This window comes from Pristiophorus japonicus, chromosome 1, assembly GCF_044704955.1.
Source record: "Pristiophorus japonicus isolate sPriJap1 chromosome 1, sPriJap1.hap1, whole genome shotgun sequence".
NCBI lineage: Eukaryota > Metazoa > Chordata > Chondrichthyes > Pristiophoridae > Pristiophorus > Pristiophorus japonicus.
The window spans coordinates 399,185,008-399,200,277 of record NC_091977.1 but is presented as its reverse complement, the minus strand read 5'-3'; the positions used below and the strand labels follow the sequence as shown (position 1 = coordinate 399,200,277).

At 44.0% G+C, this 15,270-nt stretch overlaps 1 protein-coding gene across 3 annotated transcripts in view; it reads left to right on the top strand.

Moving 5' to 3' along the window:
- The window catches only part of adhfe1 (alcohol dehydrogenase iron containing 1), a 136,016-nt gene that overhangs the window by 90,030 nt on the left and 30,716 nt on the right, over window positions 1-15,270 (top strand). For all 3 annotated transcript variants that reach the window (XM_070891556.1, XM_070891547.1, XM_070891564.1), the window contains 3 exons: window positions 2,380-2,458; window positions 9,564-9,660; window positions 10,461-10,618. In XM_070891556.1, the coding sequence (XP_070747657.1) occupies window positions 2,380-2,458; window positions 9,564-9,660; window positions 10,461-10,618 (334 nt within the window). The remainder of the gene's footprint in view (window positions 1-2,379; window positions 2,459-9,563; window positions 9,661-10,460; window positions 10,619-15,270) is intronic.

The window sequence follows — 15,270 nt, the reverse complement described above, 5'->3', positions numbered from 1 at the left end:
CCTCACCAATACCCTGTACGACTGTAGCAAGACTTCCCTGCTTTTATACTCCATCCCCTTTGCAATAAAGACCAAGATTCCATTGGCCTTCCTGATCACTTGCTGTACCTGCATACTAACGTTTTGTGTTTCAGGCAAAAAGTACCCCCAGGTCCTGATGTACTGCAGCATTTGCAATCTTTCGCCATTTAAATAATAACATGCTCTTTGAATTTTTTTCTGCCTAAGTGCATGACTTCACACTTTTCAACATTATACTCCATCTGCCAAATTTTTGCCCACTCACTTAGCCTGTCTATGTCCTTTTGCGGATTTTGTGAGTCCTCCTCACACATTGCTTTTCCTCCCATCTTTGTATCGTGGCAAACTTGGCTACGTTACACTCAGTCCCTTCCTCCAAGTCGTTAATATAGATTGTAAATAGTTGGGGTCCCAGCACTGATCCCTGCGGCACCCCACTGGTTACTGATTGCCAACCCGAGAATGAACCATTTATCCCTACTCTCTGTTTTCTGTTTGTTAGCCAATCCCACTGACTCTCTCTCCCGCTTCGCCTCCCTCCCCCACCCCCCACAGCCTCTCTCACTCTTTCCCCCGACCCCAACCCCAGGCTCTCGCTCTCTCTGCCCCACCCCAAGGCTCTCGCTCTCTCTGCACCCACCCCCCCCCCCCCCCCGGCTCGCTCTCGCTTTCTCCCTCACCCCCCACAAAGCTCCCTCTCTTCCTCTCCCAGGCTCTCTCACCACACCACACCCCCCCCCCCCCCCCTCCGGCCGCTCGCCACTGCTCATGGCTGAGCGGGAGGCCCGGTCGGCAGTCGACCGGAAGAGCAGGCTCAGTCGAGCAACAACGTGGTCAGACTGATCACAGGGTCCCACTTCCGGTTCGGGGCCCCACCTCTCTCTCGCCATCGGGCCCCCTCCCGCCGCCGGTGGGGGGGGGGGGGGGGGGCAGGCGGAGAAAGAGAGCCAGAGCCTCAGGTCCTGCTGCTCAGCACCATGCACATGGAATGATTCGGGCCGGGAGGGGGGGCGGAGCTTGACAAGGGCGGGGCTTGTCGCCTGTTGGTCAAAAAAGTGCAGTACAGGCAGGGGAGCAGCTGGACAGACGCCTGTCTGTCAAACAAAGTGCAGTACAGATAGTCCCACTTTTAATATCCGATCTATAATTAGCTTAGTGCAAAGTCAAGAAAATTAAATACTTAAAGTGCGAATGTATACTGGAAAGTATTTTCCTGAACCCTTATTGTCTGAGGCCATCTAACTAAATATTTTGTCTGGCTTCTGATTCACGTCCCATGATGGAGCTGTCTTGAGAAACTAACCCCTTTAGAACAAGCTTCAAGCACATTTAGGTCCTCTCCATGAAAAGTGGTCTTAATATCTAATAACATGATATCCCTACTACCCCACTTTCATGGAATTATATATTTGAACCTGTTATGTATATAAACTTGTATATACCTTGTACAGCCACCAAAGGGCTCATCCCCTGGAGTCCCAAGGGATCCCACAATCTCTTGGGAGCACAGGTACTTAAGGAGGCCTCACAGGTTGGAGAGGCACTCTGGAGACCTGCAATAAAAGATTACGGTCACACTTTACTTTGAGCTCACAGTATCCAGTCAGACTTTTTGTTCATATCTAACAGAACCCCTACAGTTCATCTACACCATTCAGCATCTTTCCATTAGGTGTACACTCTCACTTTGTTTTTCCTCCCAAAATGTATTAGATCACACTTATCTGCATTGAATTGCATCTTCCACCTGTCTGCCCATTTCACTAACCTGTCTATGGCATCCTGAAGTATTTTACGGTCGTTCTCACTGTTTGTGAAATTCGTTACATTTGTGTCATCAGCAAAGTTTAAGATTATGCTCCCTATGCCCAAGTCCAAATCATCTATATGCACCGAGAACAAACACTGTGTACATTATTGCCAATCCTTCTCCGACACAAGCAACATCCATTTACTCTAACACTTTCTTTCCTGTTCATGAACCAACTTTCTAACCACACCACTATATTTTCTCTTCTACACCAGAACCTTTCTAAAAAGCATCTTGTGAGACACCTTATCTAACACCTTCTGAAAATCTATATACATTAACATCTGTCTACTGCATCCCATTTGTCTATTCAATCAGTCACTTCTTCAAAATAACTCTTAAATTTGTCAAATACAACTTGCCTTTAACAAATCTAGGCTAGCTCTTAATTAACTCATGCACTTCTAAATGCACGTTCATTTTAATCTATAATTATGGATTTAGTTTTGACATGAGACTTGTCAAATTATGCTGAATTTTCACAATTCTTGAGTTGCACACAGGCAAATACATTAACTCCAACTGTATGTTTTATGTACTTTACTTAGCCATGGAATGTCCTATCCAATATCAGGAATGGTGAAAACCTTTAGAGCCAAGGATTACAATGTGGATCATCCTTTGGTGGTATGTACCTATTCTGAATTGTGCACGCAATATAACAGTGAATATATCTTACAGGAAAATATATTGATCGAGATGTATTACAAAGCAGTAACATTTTTGGGTTCAAGTGATGCCACAGACTACAACAGAAATTGATACCTGAATCTGAGCTGTATCCCTAACTTGTATTGTGCTCCTGTATATGTGTATTCTATAACATTGTTGTTCGCCTGATGTCTCCTGAACCACGTGTAACTCTTTGAAACTTTCTCACTTAAATGTGAATGATAGTAGTTGACAGGTAGCAGGATGTACAAGCCACATTCCACAGGATCAAATATAACGTTCTGTACTACAGCCCCAAAATCTGCAAACATTCAAGAAAGTGGCCATGACTTTTTGTGAGGAAAGAGTTTTGTGTTGTCATTGTCGGGTGTTTAGGTGGGCAAAATGTTTACCCCATTCTACAACATGTTGAATTTGTCAATCCTTAAAAAACTTGCATTAACACCTAAATAAAGGTGATATTTTATTCTTTTAACAATAACACAAGGAAAGTGTCATTTATTTTAGTGACACAAGAAACCTGTTATCATAGCATAAAAGTATTCATTAATACATAATACTTGTGGCTCTTTGTCAGTACACTATTTACTTTTCTGGCCTTTAAGTGCAGCAGGTTGGTCACTACAGTTCTATACTCTGATAGTGCAGATTATAAAGTATGTCAGACAGTTGCATGCATCCCATGAGGCTCAGACTCCAATGATCGTGTACCAAGTAGCTCAAATTGCAGTAAAGAATTTTATTATACTGAATATCAGAGTGATAGCATGTGTTATATTAGTGATATTATGTGGAAGCTCTGTTAAGTTCAGAAGTTATCTACTATTTTGAGCAGTTCTCTCAGTCGATATGTCTAATCTACCTGAAGTGATACACAAATGAATACCAATTCTTTTGTCACCAACTCAGCTTCTTCCCCTCACAAATGTTAGTTGTTTAACCACTAGTTGAACTAAGGGCAAGATTTATCATACATATACATAAGAACATAAGAAATAGGAGCAGGAGTAGGTCATTTGGCCCCTCGAGCCTGCTCTGCCATTCAATAAGATCATGGCTGATTTGATCTTGGTCTCAACTCCACTTCCCTACCCACTCCCCATGACCCTTGACTCTCTCATCATTGAAAAATCTGTCTATTTCCACCTTAAATATATTCAATGACCCAGCCTCCACAGCTATCTGGGGTAGAGAATTCCAAACATTCACGACCCTCTGATAGAAGAAATTCCTCCTCATCTGTGTTTTATATGGGCAACCCCTTATTCTGAAATTATGCCCTCTAGTTCTAGATTCCCCCACGAGGGGAAACAGCCTCTCTGCATCTACCTTGTCAAGACCCCTCAGAATGTGCTGATGCCTAAGAACATAAGAAATAGGAGTAGGAGTAGGCCCTAAGATCATGGCTGACCATCGACCTCAACTTCACTTTCCTGCCGGATTTCTATATCCCTTGATTCCCCTAGACTCCAAAAATCTATCTATCTCAGCCTTTAATATATTCAGAAACTCCGCATCCACAGCCTCTAGGGCAGAGAATTCCAAAGATTCACAACCCACTAAGTGAAGAAATTCCTCCTCATCTGTCTTAAATGGCCTTCCACTTAACTTGAGACTGTGATCCCTAGTTCTAGACACTACAGCCAGAGGAAACAACCTCTCAGCATCAACCCTGTCAATCCCCTTCAGAATCTTGTATGTGTCAACCTGAAAAAGACCTTTTATCTCTACTCTCTGCTTTCTGTCCGTTAACCAATCCTCTATCCATGCTAATACATTACCTCCAATCCCATGATCCCTTATCTTGTGTAATAACCTTTTATGTTGCACCTTATCGAATGCCTTTTGGAAATCCAAATATACTACATCCACTGGTTCCCCTTTATCTGCCCTGCTAGTTACATCCTCAAAAAAAAATTCTAATAAATTTGTCAAACACGATTGCTCTTTCATAAAACCATTTTGACTCTGGCTAATCATGTTATGATTATCTAAGTGCCTTGATACCAATTCCTTAACAATAGATTCCAGCATTTTCCCAATGACTGATGTCAGGTTAACTGGCCTGTAGTTCCCTGTTTTCTCTCTCCCTCCTTTCTTGAGTAGCATCACTGGCATATTAACCATACAGTGTTATTATACTGGGTGTAAAAAGTTATCATTTAAAACAAACCAGATTTAATTTGATAGTTAGAAAAGCTTCCAGTTTTAAAGGATTCCACTTCGAAGTGAAGCCAGCACATTTAGAAATGTGATAGTGTATGTAAGATAGATAAATGTAGAGCAAGTTACATTTATATAGCACTCCTCACATAAATCACATAAAAGAATGTCTGAACATTTCACTATGTTAAAGGCGCTATATAAATACAAGTTGTTGTTGTACAACCATGCCTTCAGTCTATCCCTTTTCTAAAATTACTTTACTTCCTGCTCAATGCCCACATTTTACCAATGCAGAAAGGTGGGCATTGAGCAGGAAGTAAAGTAATTTTAGAAAAGGGATAGACTGAAGGCATGGTTGTACAACAACAACTTGTATTTATATAGCGCCTTTAACATAGTGAAATGTTCCAAGGTGCTTCACAGAAGTATCATGAGACAACATATTTGACACCGAGCCACATAAGGAGAGATTAGGCAGGTGATCAAAAACTTGGTCAAAGATGTAGCTTTTAAGTAGCATCTTAAAGGATGATAGAGAGGTGGAGAGGTTTAGGCAGGGAATTCCAGAGCTTAGGACCTAGGCAATAGAAGGCACAGCCACCAATGGTTGAGCGATTATAATCAGGGAAGCTCAAGAGGGTAGAATTAGAGGAGCGCAGATATCTCGGACGGATTGTAGGGCTGAAGGAGATTACAGAGATAGGGAGGGGAGAAACCATGGAGGGATTTGAAAACAAGGATGAGAATTTTGAAATGGAGACATTGCTTAACCGGGAGCCAATGTAGGTCAGCAAGCACAGAGGTGATGAGTGAGCGGGACTTGGTACGAGTTCGGACACTGGCAGCCGAGTTTTGGATGACCTCAAGTTTACATAGGGTAGAATGTGGGAGGCCAGCCAGGAGTGCGTTGGAATAGTCAAGTCTATGGTAACAAAGGCATGAATGAGGGTTTCAGCAGCGGATGAACTAAGGCAAAGGCCGAGACTGACGACGTTATGGTGGTGGAAATAGGCAGTCTTAGTTATGCTTAGTGATGGGTCTTTAAAGGACATCTGAATGCAAAGTGATAGGTGACAAAGCAAAGTGATTTTGAAAGAGAATTCCAGAGGGCATGGGTGTAATGGCTGAAAGATCAGCATCAGATGGTGGCATTCAGGGGAAAACAGTAATCCAGAGTCACATGAGCAAAGGATGGAAGCTGGCATGTAAGACAGAAGATTGCACAAATATGTTTTGGTGAAGATACCTAGAGATTCAAAAACAAGGATAAGGATCTTGAAGTTAATTCAAGTAAAAGAGCCAGTGGAGCTGGGTAACAATGGGTTGGTGGGCATGTGGGATTTTGTACAGGAGAGGATTCAGGCCACAGTGGCAGAGTAGCTAAAGTTTGTAAAGAGTGGAGGCTAGCAAGGAGAATATTAGAGCCATCGATCCGTGAAGGAATGAAAGCATGGGTGAAGGTTTTGGTAGCAGAGGGTATCATCATCAGTCGCTCGGAATCAAGGAAGACTTGCTTCCACTCTTAAAATGAGTCCTTGGGTGGTGGAACAGTAAATACGAGAACCACAGTCCTTATCACAGGTGGGACAGATAGTCATTGAGGGAAGGGGTGGGTGGGACTGGTTTGCCGCACACATTTTCCGCTGCCTGCGATTGATTTCTGCTTGCTCTCGGCGATGAGACTCGAGGTGCTCAGTGCCCTCCCGGATGCACTTCCTCCACTTAGGTCGGTCTTTGGCCAGGGACTCCCAGGTGTCAGTGGGGATGTTGCACTTTATCAGGGAGGCTTTGAGGGTGTCCCTCTAACGTTTCCTCTGCCCACCTTTGGCTCGTTTGCTGTGAAGGAGTTCTGAGTAGAGCGCTTGTTTTGGGAGTCTCGTGGCTGGCATGTGAACAATGTGGCCTGCCCAGTGGAGCTGATCAAGTGTGGTCAATGCTTCAATGCTGGGGATGTTGGCCTGGTCGAGGACGCTAATGTTGGTGCGTCTGTCCTCCCAGGGGATTTGTGGGATCTTGCGGCGACATCGTTGGTGGTAGGGTTATAACTGGGCAGTGTTCCTGAGGTGGAAGAAGGCAATTGAATTGATTGGCAATGGACTGGAAATGTGATCGAAAATTCAGCTTAGTCAAACAGAATACCAAGTTTTGACACCACCAGACTGAACCTGAGACAGTAGCCGGAGAGGTTAATGGAGTCAGTGGCAGAGACGTGTAGGTGTTGGTGACGGCCACAAGCACAGCTTCAGTTTTGCCAACATTTACCTACTGGAAGTTACAATTTATTCAGGACCTGATGTCAGGCAGGCAGATAGTAGAACAACAACCCTAAAGTCAGTGCTGGTGGAGGGGAGAGAGTTATCAGTCATTTTGAAGGTGGAAAATGCCTGTGCTTGAGTTTTTTTAACGTGGGTTGGCCGTTGCACACCGGCTACCACACGGGCTTAGCTGAGCAAGGTCTTGGTCCAGTGGCAAGGGGGTCCAAGACGACTGGAGACCAGGCACTGCTGTATGAGCCTAGTTGCCTACGGCGGGATGCGAGCCGTAAGCTCGGCGCTGAGCAGCGCCCTTCGAAAGGAGAGAGTAGAATATCAGCACATGTGAAAGCTGAACATATGTTTGTGTTGTGTATCTGTAAACCATGCACTGCCATGTTCCGCTACCAGGGAGTGCATCCCCTGAAGTCCCAAGGGATCCCAGCATTCCTTGGGAGCACTGTATATAAGCCGGCCCCTAAGGCCTGTTCCTCACTCTGGAGTGTCTTAATACAGACTGAGGTCACTGTTACTTTAACCTCCCTGTGTGCAGTCTCATCTGTGTTAGAAACACAATAGTTTGTGGATGATATCCCTAACAGTAGTGGTTAGATAATGAATAGGAGGGGACCAAGGGATGAGCTCTAAAATTCACCATAGGTGAGCATAGAGGAGGAACCATTTAAGGAAATGGCGAGCCACCATTCAATGAGATCATGGCTGATCTTCTACCTCAACTCCACTTGCCTGCACTATACCCATATCCCTTGATTCCCTTAATATCCAAAAATCTATCGATCTCTGTCTTGACTATGCTCAACCACTGATCTTCCACAGCCCTCTGGAGTAGAGAATTCCCCAAAGACTCACCACCCTCTGAGTGAAGAAGTTTCTCATCTCAGTCCTAAATGGCCACCCTTTATTCTGAGACTGAGCGCCCTGGTTCTAGACTCCCCAGCCAGGGGAAACATCCTTCCTGCATCTACCCTGTCAAGCCCTGTAAGAATTTTATATGTTTCAATGAGATCACCTCTCATTCTTCTAAACTCTAGAGAACATCAGTCTTGAATAAACTCATCAACTGAGCATCCACAACCCTCTGGGGTAGAAAATTCCAAAGATTCACAACCCTCAGTGAAGAAATTTCTCCTCGTCTCAGTTCCTAAATGGCTGACTTCTCACCCTGAGACTATGAACCCCTCGTTCTAGACCCTCCCCATCTCTTAGCATCTACCCTGTCAAGCCCTCTAATAATTTTATATGTTTCAATAAGATCACCTCTCATTCTTCTAGACCTAAGAGAATGTAGGCCCATTCCACTCAATCTATCCTCATGAGACAATGTCCCCCTCCCCGCCGCCCCCCCCCCCCCAAGGAATCAGTCTGGTGAACCTTTGTTGCATTCCCTCTATGACAAGTATATCCTTCCTTAGGTAAGGAGACCAAAACTGTACACACTACTCCAGATGTGGTCTCACCAGGGCCCTATACAATAGCATGTAGGAGTGGAATCATGAAGGAACAGTACCATGGGATTGGAGGAGAATGGAGTGCCTCATTCAGGCGAAGGTGGCAAAAGGTTTGAGCGGCACGAGGAAGGACAGTGAGCCACAATTGCAGTTACATTGGATCCTGCAACCCCACTATTCCAACCCAGTTCTTGACTACCATTGATGGCTTTGACCAGGGTAGACTCTGAGCTGGTTGGAAATTAGGCAGTAATGGGAAAGGAAAGTATGTACTTGGGTGGCAAAGGTGATTGCAAGAACCTTCAATAGAAATTGAGCAATTGTTTGAGGTTAGGACAAACATTTTAAGGGGCAGAAGAATTAGGAATTTTAAAAGGGGTAGGCCTGAGGTAAGTGAACAGTGGATATGTCAACAGGCGTGAGAAGAAGAAAATGGATGGCAAGGAGCTGGTTTGAAAGGAGGTATAGGGAACAGATAGTACACATCATAGAGGAAATTAGTCTCCTGTAAACTGAAGAAGGGGCATGTGGGAGAAACTCCAGAGTGTATAAGTTTGGGACTGGGTTGAGAGAGGAGGCAGAAACGGCCAAGCATTTGCTTTCAATTTTGGAAGCAGATGTCTTGACTGCCACATTTTTGTGTTGCACCTGTAGTATATAGATTAGTGTTGTATTTTAAATTTATATTTTTTACAGATATGCATTAATTTGGAAATATGTATTTGATACTTGAAATTGGAATATTAAAGTAATGATCAGTTGTATATTTCAGTTACAGAAAATGAAAGAGCTGTTAGTCAGTAGTTAGCACTGTTATCTAAAGCTCCTTGTGCAGTATGAGGACGTGGACAGAGTTAGCCATAATAGTGACTGAGACCTTAAAGTGGTGATATCAAGATTGAAGGGTGACCATGTATATAGGTGGGAGAGTTCATGTGAAGGGTGCGACAGAGTGAAAACAGGAAGACATAGAAGTTGGAGGCAAGGGGACGGTGTAGGTTGAAATCAGTGGGGATGAGTTGCAGTTCAGTGCAATGACTAAGGAAGGAGATCTTGGTGAGGATTTCGAAGTGGGGCATTGGAAAGAGGTTCATTTTAATAATTTTCTTTCTTTCAAAGAGAGTTTCTTCAAATTGCCATTCTTACATCATGGATGGTGTTCTCATTTTGCAGCCCCATGGACTTTCTGTGGTTTTGACTTCACCTGCAGTCTTCACTTTCACAGGCTCTATGTGTCCTGAACGTCACTTGGAAGCAGCTGAGATACTAGGTAAGAGACTGATTTCTCACACATAACTTCAACAACATCAGAATTTGAAAGTGAATTTGTTGATAAAATCCTTTATTTTCTTCCAAAACTGTCTTTTGGTTAAGTCCTTACAAAGACATTCTTATGGAAATTTAAAAAATAAAGTTGCCAACTGACCTGAACAGTCATTAAATGAGACACCACCTGATTCTTTTGTTATTATATTTGTTCATTAACTGATCTCAGTGACTAACTGAATAAAGTACAATGTATTTTGTCTGCTTTTATATTTGCTGATCAAATCAGCAGAGTTAGATATAAAATCCATCTGTACAATGACTCTCAATGATTATCTTTCTGTTATGTATATACAGGTACCAGTAAATTTACAGTTAGTAACATGAAAAATCTTTGTTTTGGAACAATAGCACACCTGAAAATATTGTTCAAATTAATATTAAAATATAATTAGCAGTAATCCTTTTGAAGACCTGTACAGCCTGCAGTTAAGAAATTTGATCCAATATAATGAGAAAAACATCATTGCCATTTAATGACAGTTCTGGTCAGTTGACAATTTTATTTGTTTGATATCCAAAAAAAGTTCTATGTAAAGACGTATCCAAAACATAGAAATAAAACAAAAGGTTTGTTGAAGTAGTAATTGAATTAATTGTACTTGAAAGTGTAGCTGTATTTGATATATTTTACATATATTAGAGTCAGATGTAGAGGATAGTAAAATGAAGCACTGTACTGTGAATACACAGTGCGATTTCCTTCCTATCTGATACTACAGATGGGCTGTATGTCTCTTTCAGAGACTGATGTGCGAACTGTGAAACGTGAAGATGCAGGATTAGTTCTGGCTGATACTCTTCGGAAATTCCTGTTTGAGCTGAATGTTGAAGATGGTCTGAGTGCAGTTGGTTACAGTAAAGAAGATATTCCAGCTCTCGTCAAAGGAACTCTGCCTCAGGTGTGTAGAAACCTAAAGCACAACTCCAGTAAGGAGAGTTTGCGTTTGAGTTTTACTGAATTATTATTCATTCGAGTTACAAAACAAAATGAGCTAAACTAAAAACAAGAAAAAAAGGTAAATAAACTGAAAAGTGGAATGTTTCCATGGTAAAGTAATGTTCATTATAGTCATGTGAGGAACATTGAGTGTGTTATGGTAATACTTTCTTTGCTACAATATAAAATGGTAGACTATTGGACAAAAAATTTACTTACGTGGGCAAAGTTGTACTTTGGCACTGTGGAGCAGGGGAAGAAAGCTGTTTGGACCACAACTTAGAGTCGATTTTGCCCTTTTGCAATCATAACCAGGAGTCCCAAATCGTATGTTACTGCTCCCTGGTGCCAGAGTGAAGAGAATCTAGGAAGCAAGTTGAAAGCAGCCAAAAATTGTGGTTCCTTTTGGAACCAGTGATATAGACAGAAATAGGTTTGAGGTCTTGTGGAGGGAGTTTGAGGGGTTAGTTATTAGTTTGAGAAACAGGACCGTGGGAGTAATAATTCACAGATTTTTTCCCATGCTGGACAAGTGAAGAAAAGGAAAATTGGGACGGTTACTGTGTGACTGGAGGGCTGGGTTCGTATTTTTGGGCCATTGGGACAATTTCTGGAACCGAAACAACATCAATGTTCTTGTGGCAAGGGTAAATCGAGCAGTGTGGAAGGATTTAAATTAATATGGCATGGGGTGGAGGGGGGGGCGGGAATTATATATTTGAGACTAGAAAGGAAGAGAATTATTAATAAAGCTATTGAATAATAGCAGAAGGCTTAACTGAAATAAGTAGCAGAGGCTCTGACCACAATTTTTCAATCCCCCTTAAACATGTAAATTGCACCAGGGGAACAGGGTATAGCTGCCATACCACCTTTGATCAATAAGGGAGAGAAGAAAAAATCAGTTAACAATAGACCAGTTAGTCTAATGTCAGTTGTCGAAAAACTCTTAGAATCCTTAATTCAGGATAACATCAGTTAGCACTTAGAAATGCATGGGATAATCAAGGATAGCCAGCATGGATTTGTCAAAGGCAAATTCTGTTTAATAAGTTTGAGTTTTTTGAAGAAGTCTCATAGGAGACTCGTTACAAAAATTCCAACTTATAAGAGAAAATGTAGCAGCATGGAGGGGAAATTGGTTGACAGACAGGAAACAAAAGACCTTTGTCGGTTTGGATAAAGGAAGGAAGTGGTGTACCCCAGGGGTCAGTACTGGGCCCACTTTTGTTCTCAGCATATGCAGGTGATTTGGACTTGGGACTAGGGAGACATTTCAAAATTTGCTGATGATACAAAGTAGGAGGCCTGGCAGTGAATTAGACTGTACAAGACCTGGATTTTCGGTTTTCGGTAGTTATACATGAAAATTACCACTTTCGCTGTGCTACTGTTTTTAGGTCTAACTTTCAGCCTTTACATGCTTCGGTAAAGTCAGTGTTGCACGAGGATTCGCAGCGCAAACCACGAGTTTCAGCAACTACACTCCGGGGCTGGTAGTGCTGCGGGAGAGGCCTTGGGAGGGGGGGAATAACAAAGAAAAATTGCAAAAAACATTCTCAAAACATTCAAAAAATGCTTACCTACTAAATTGCTGAGAAATAATTTAAAAAATAAAGACTTTAACTGACCTTTTTGCAGGTCTTCATTCTTACTGCTGACAGGTTTGACCCTGTCGGTATTCTGGGAGCAAAGTACAGGTTCCGAGAGAGCCGAAAGTACGACGGTAACGCAATCTGCGGCATTGCACATTGTTTCACGTTGGTGCTTCTCTCCCCAACGGTACGTGAAAGCGCTGCCGCAAAGCGGCCACCCAGGATCCCGCCGACTGGGTTTTCGCCGCGGACAGTCAAATCGTGGCAAAACCCCAGTCGCAACATCGTCAGAAATCTAGGCCTATAGGTTAGCAAAATGGGCAGGCAGTTGTATCATCTATCCCAGCAAAATGTTGTGCCAAGTGATTCAAGCAGAAATGGACAAGTTGTACTATGTCCAGGTAGAGGCCCCGGGATTAGGTCCCATTTTGCTTGTCTGCATACCAGAGGGCCACAGACTAGCTGTGCACCAGATTTTGAAAATACTGATAAACCAACCATACTACCTGTACATCAAGGCAGTTGAGTTGCCACAATGATTCATATGGGGCTGAATTTTAATCTGCAGGAGCGTGTGGGTTTGGGAGCGGGTGGGGGGTTAAAACTGACAAAATTGACATCGTGTTGGGAAGCCAGTTCCAACCTGCTGAATTCCGCATTTCGCTGCGTGCGAATAACCCTCTTGGGAGAGGTTGATTGCCATTTAACATATGTTAATCGCTCAATTAGAGAGATATTGATATGGGTTTTATACTTTAACTTTGGGTCCACAGGTAACCCGGGCTTCCTGGAACTCGCCAGTGAAAGCAAGGCGAGAACACACCGGCAATTGAGGGGGCTGAACCATGTCAGGGATATATGCCAATAAGTGCTCTCAGCTGCTTTCTTACCTGATTGTGGGAAAGGGCTTGTTCACAGTACTTGTGCTGAGAGGTTACTTTACACATTTTGGAGGTTTCTCCAAGATTTTGATGGCTTCTTCAACACAGGGTGTCATCGGTAGCACACGTAGCAATTAAGGCACCCATCGATCACCCAGGAGTCTTCATCAACCACAAGGGCTTCCATTCCATTAATGTGCAACTGGTGTGCAACCACAAAAAAAGATCTTTATGCAGGTGAGCGCAAGATTCCTGGGCAGCTGCCATGATGCTCTCATCCTGTGACAGTCCACCCTCCCTGATCTCTTCGCACCTGGAAGCAGAATTACTGCTTGGCTGCTCGGAGACAGGGATACCCACTTAAAACGTGACTAATGACACCTCTCAGGAACCTGAAGAATAAGGCCCAGGAGCAATACAGTGATTGCCATGTCACCACCAGATGTGTCATCTACGGTTAGGAGGTCTGATCTATATGATCAGGTTGAGTGCCGCTTATGCTGCCTTATGTTGGACCTCAGATGAGGCTGAAGATGACCAGCAACTGCAGCACCAGCAACAGAATGCTGCTCACTGACCTGCAGCTCCACAGGAGGGAGGGGAGCAGCAGAGAGAGGCAACTCGCAGGAGGCCATACCCAGCGCACAGGGTCTGCAGGCAGAGGATGTTCGAACAGCAGTGGCTCAGGGTGTCACGTCAGGTGGTGACAGACATTTGCAGTCTGCTGGAACATGACCTGGTGGCCACGCTTTACCAGTGGCTGTCAAAGTCACCACCGCCCTCAACTATTTTGCCCCTGGATCCTTCCAGGGCTCTTCTAGAGCCATTTGCAGGATCTGAGAGGCACACAAATGCATAAGACAAGTTGACATAATCTACAGTAGTCCTGCAAACAACCAAACATCCCCTTCACATTCCCCCCCATTGGTTGCCATCAATTCATGTCTTCCCATTCATCATCACTGAAAAGGCCACTTGCTTGCCAGCCAGCAACCAAGAATGGGAAAGTGGTGCAAAAGCATAATATTTCTGTGCTTCAAATAGACAACAGAAATGTAACAATATACACCAACACCCACGTGCATACCCGTGTGCAGCTATGAATCTTCACTCTTCCTTTTCTTAGCACTTCTACATGGTGCAACCCCTGCGGATTCAGCAGAGATCGAGGCAGGCTGCTCATTTCCCTGCTTTGACTGTTGAGTTGCTCTTGACCGACACCCTCTGGATGTTGGAACCTGTGAGGGTCCCACCAAAGACTGCCCCAGTTGCACCATTGAGGGGCAGACTCTGACATCAAGTCACAAGGCGGCATGTCGCATACTGACTGAGGAGGGGGCAGGGGAGGGTTGCAACAGGTGAGAAGTGCTTTGAGCCGAGTCCCCACTTCCATCTTCCTTCTCACGGCCCAGCCACATTTTCCTGTTAGCAATGTGTTGCAGAACACTTTGCTGCATATAAGCGGGGCGATGAAAGGCCAAGGATAGGATATTATTCAAGGTGGCATTCACAGCATGCAAGCCATTGGTAAAGGCTTGCATGCACTCGAGCGATTGCCGAGTTTAATGCTCCATGCAGTTAGCCACTCTTTCCATGGAAGACGACATCATCACAAAGGCCTGTGACATCATGCACTCATGTTTCAGACAGACTCCTCCAACCTCTCTGCAATCGTGCAGAGTGCTTGGAATGCTTGCCAGTACACCGCACATTCTCTGCTGCTGCTCAAAAGATATCCTGTTCCTCTATGGTCCCCGGGGTACAGAACCTGTGTCAGCTGAGCAGAGATTGGAGAGTCCTGCTCCCTCCAACGAGGACTCCACTGCTATCCCTGACTCCACCAGTTGCTTTTGCTCACTTGTGAAATGCAAGTCAGCATGTGAAAACCCAACTATCTCTAACTAGTCCCACCGAAGTGCACGTATCCGAGCTGGTACATGGCCTACATAAGTCCTGTGATGGTGCCCCCTCAGAGAGTGTGTGCTCCTCTGAGCAGTCATCGTCATCATGGGCAACCTCGACCACCTCCCGATGGACGCATGAAGGCCCTGTGGGAGATAAAAGACCTGAATGAGTACTGTGAAGGTAAGAATGCTTGAAGTTATCATTATGCACATGATCATATCTCAGTCGCTGTT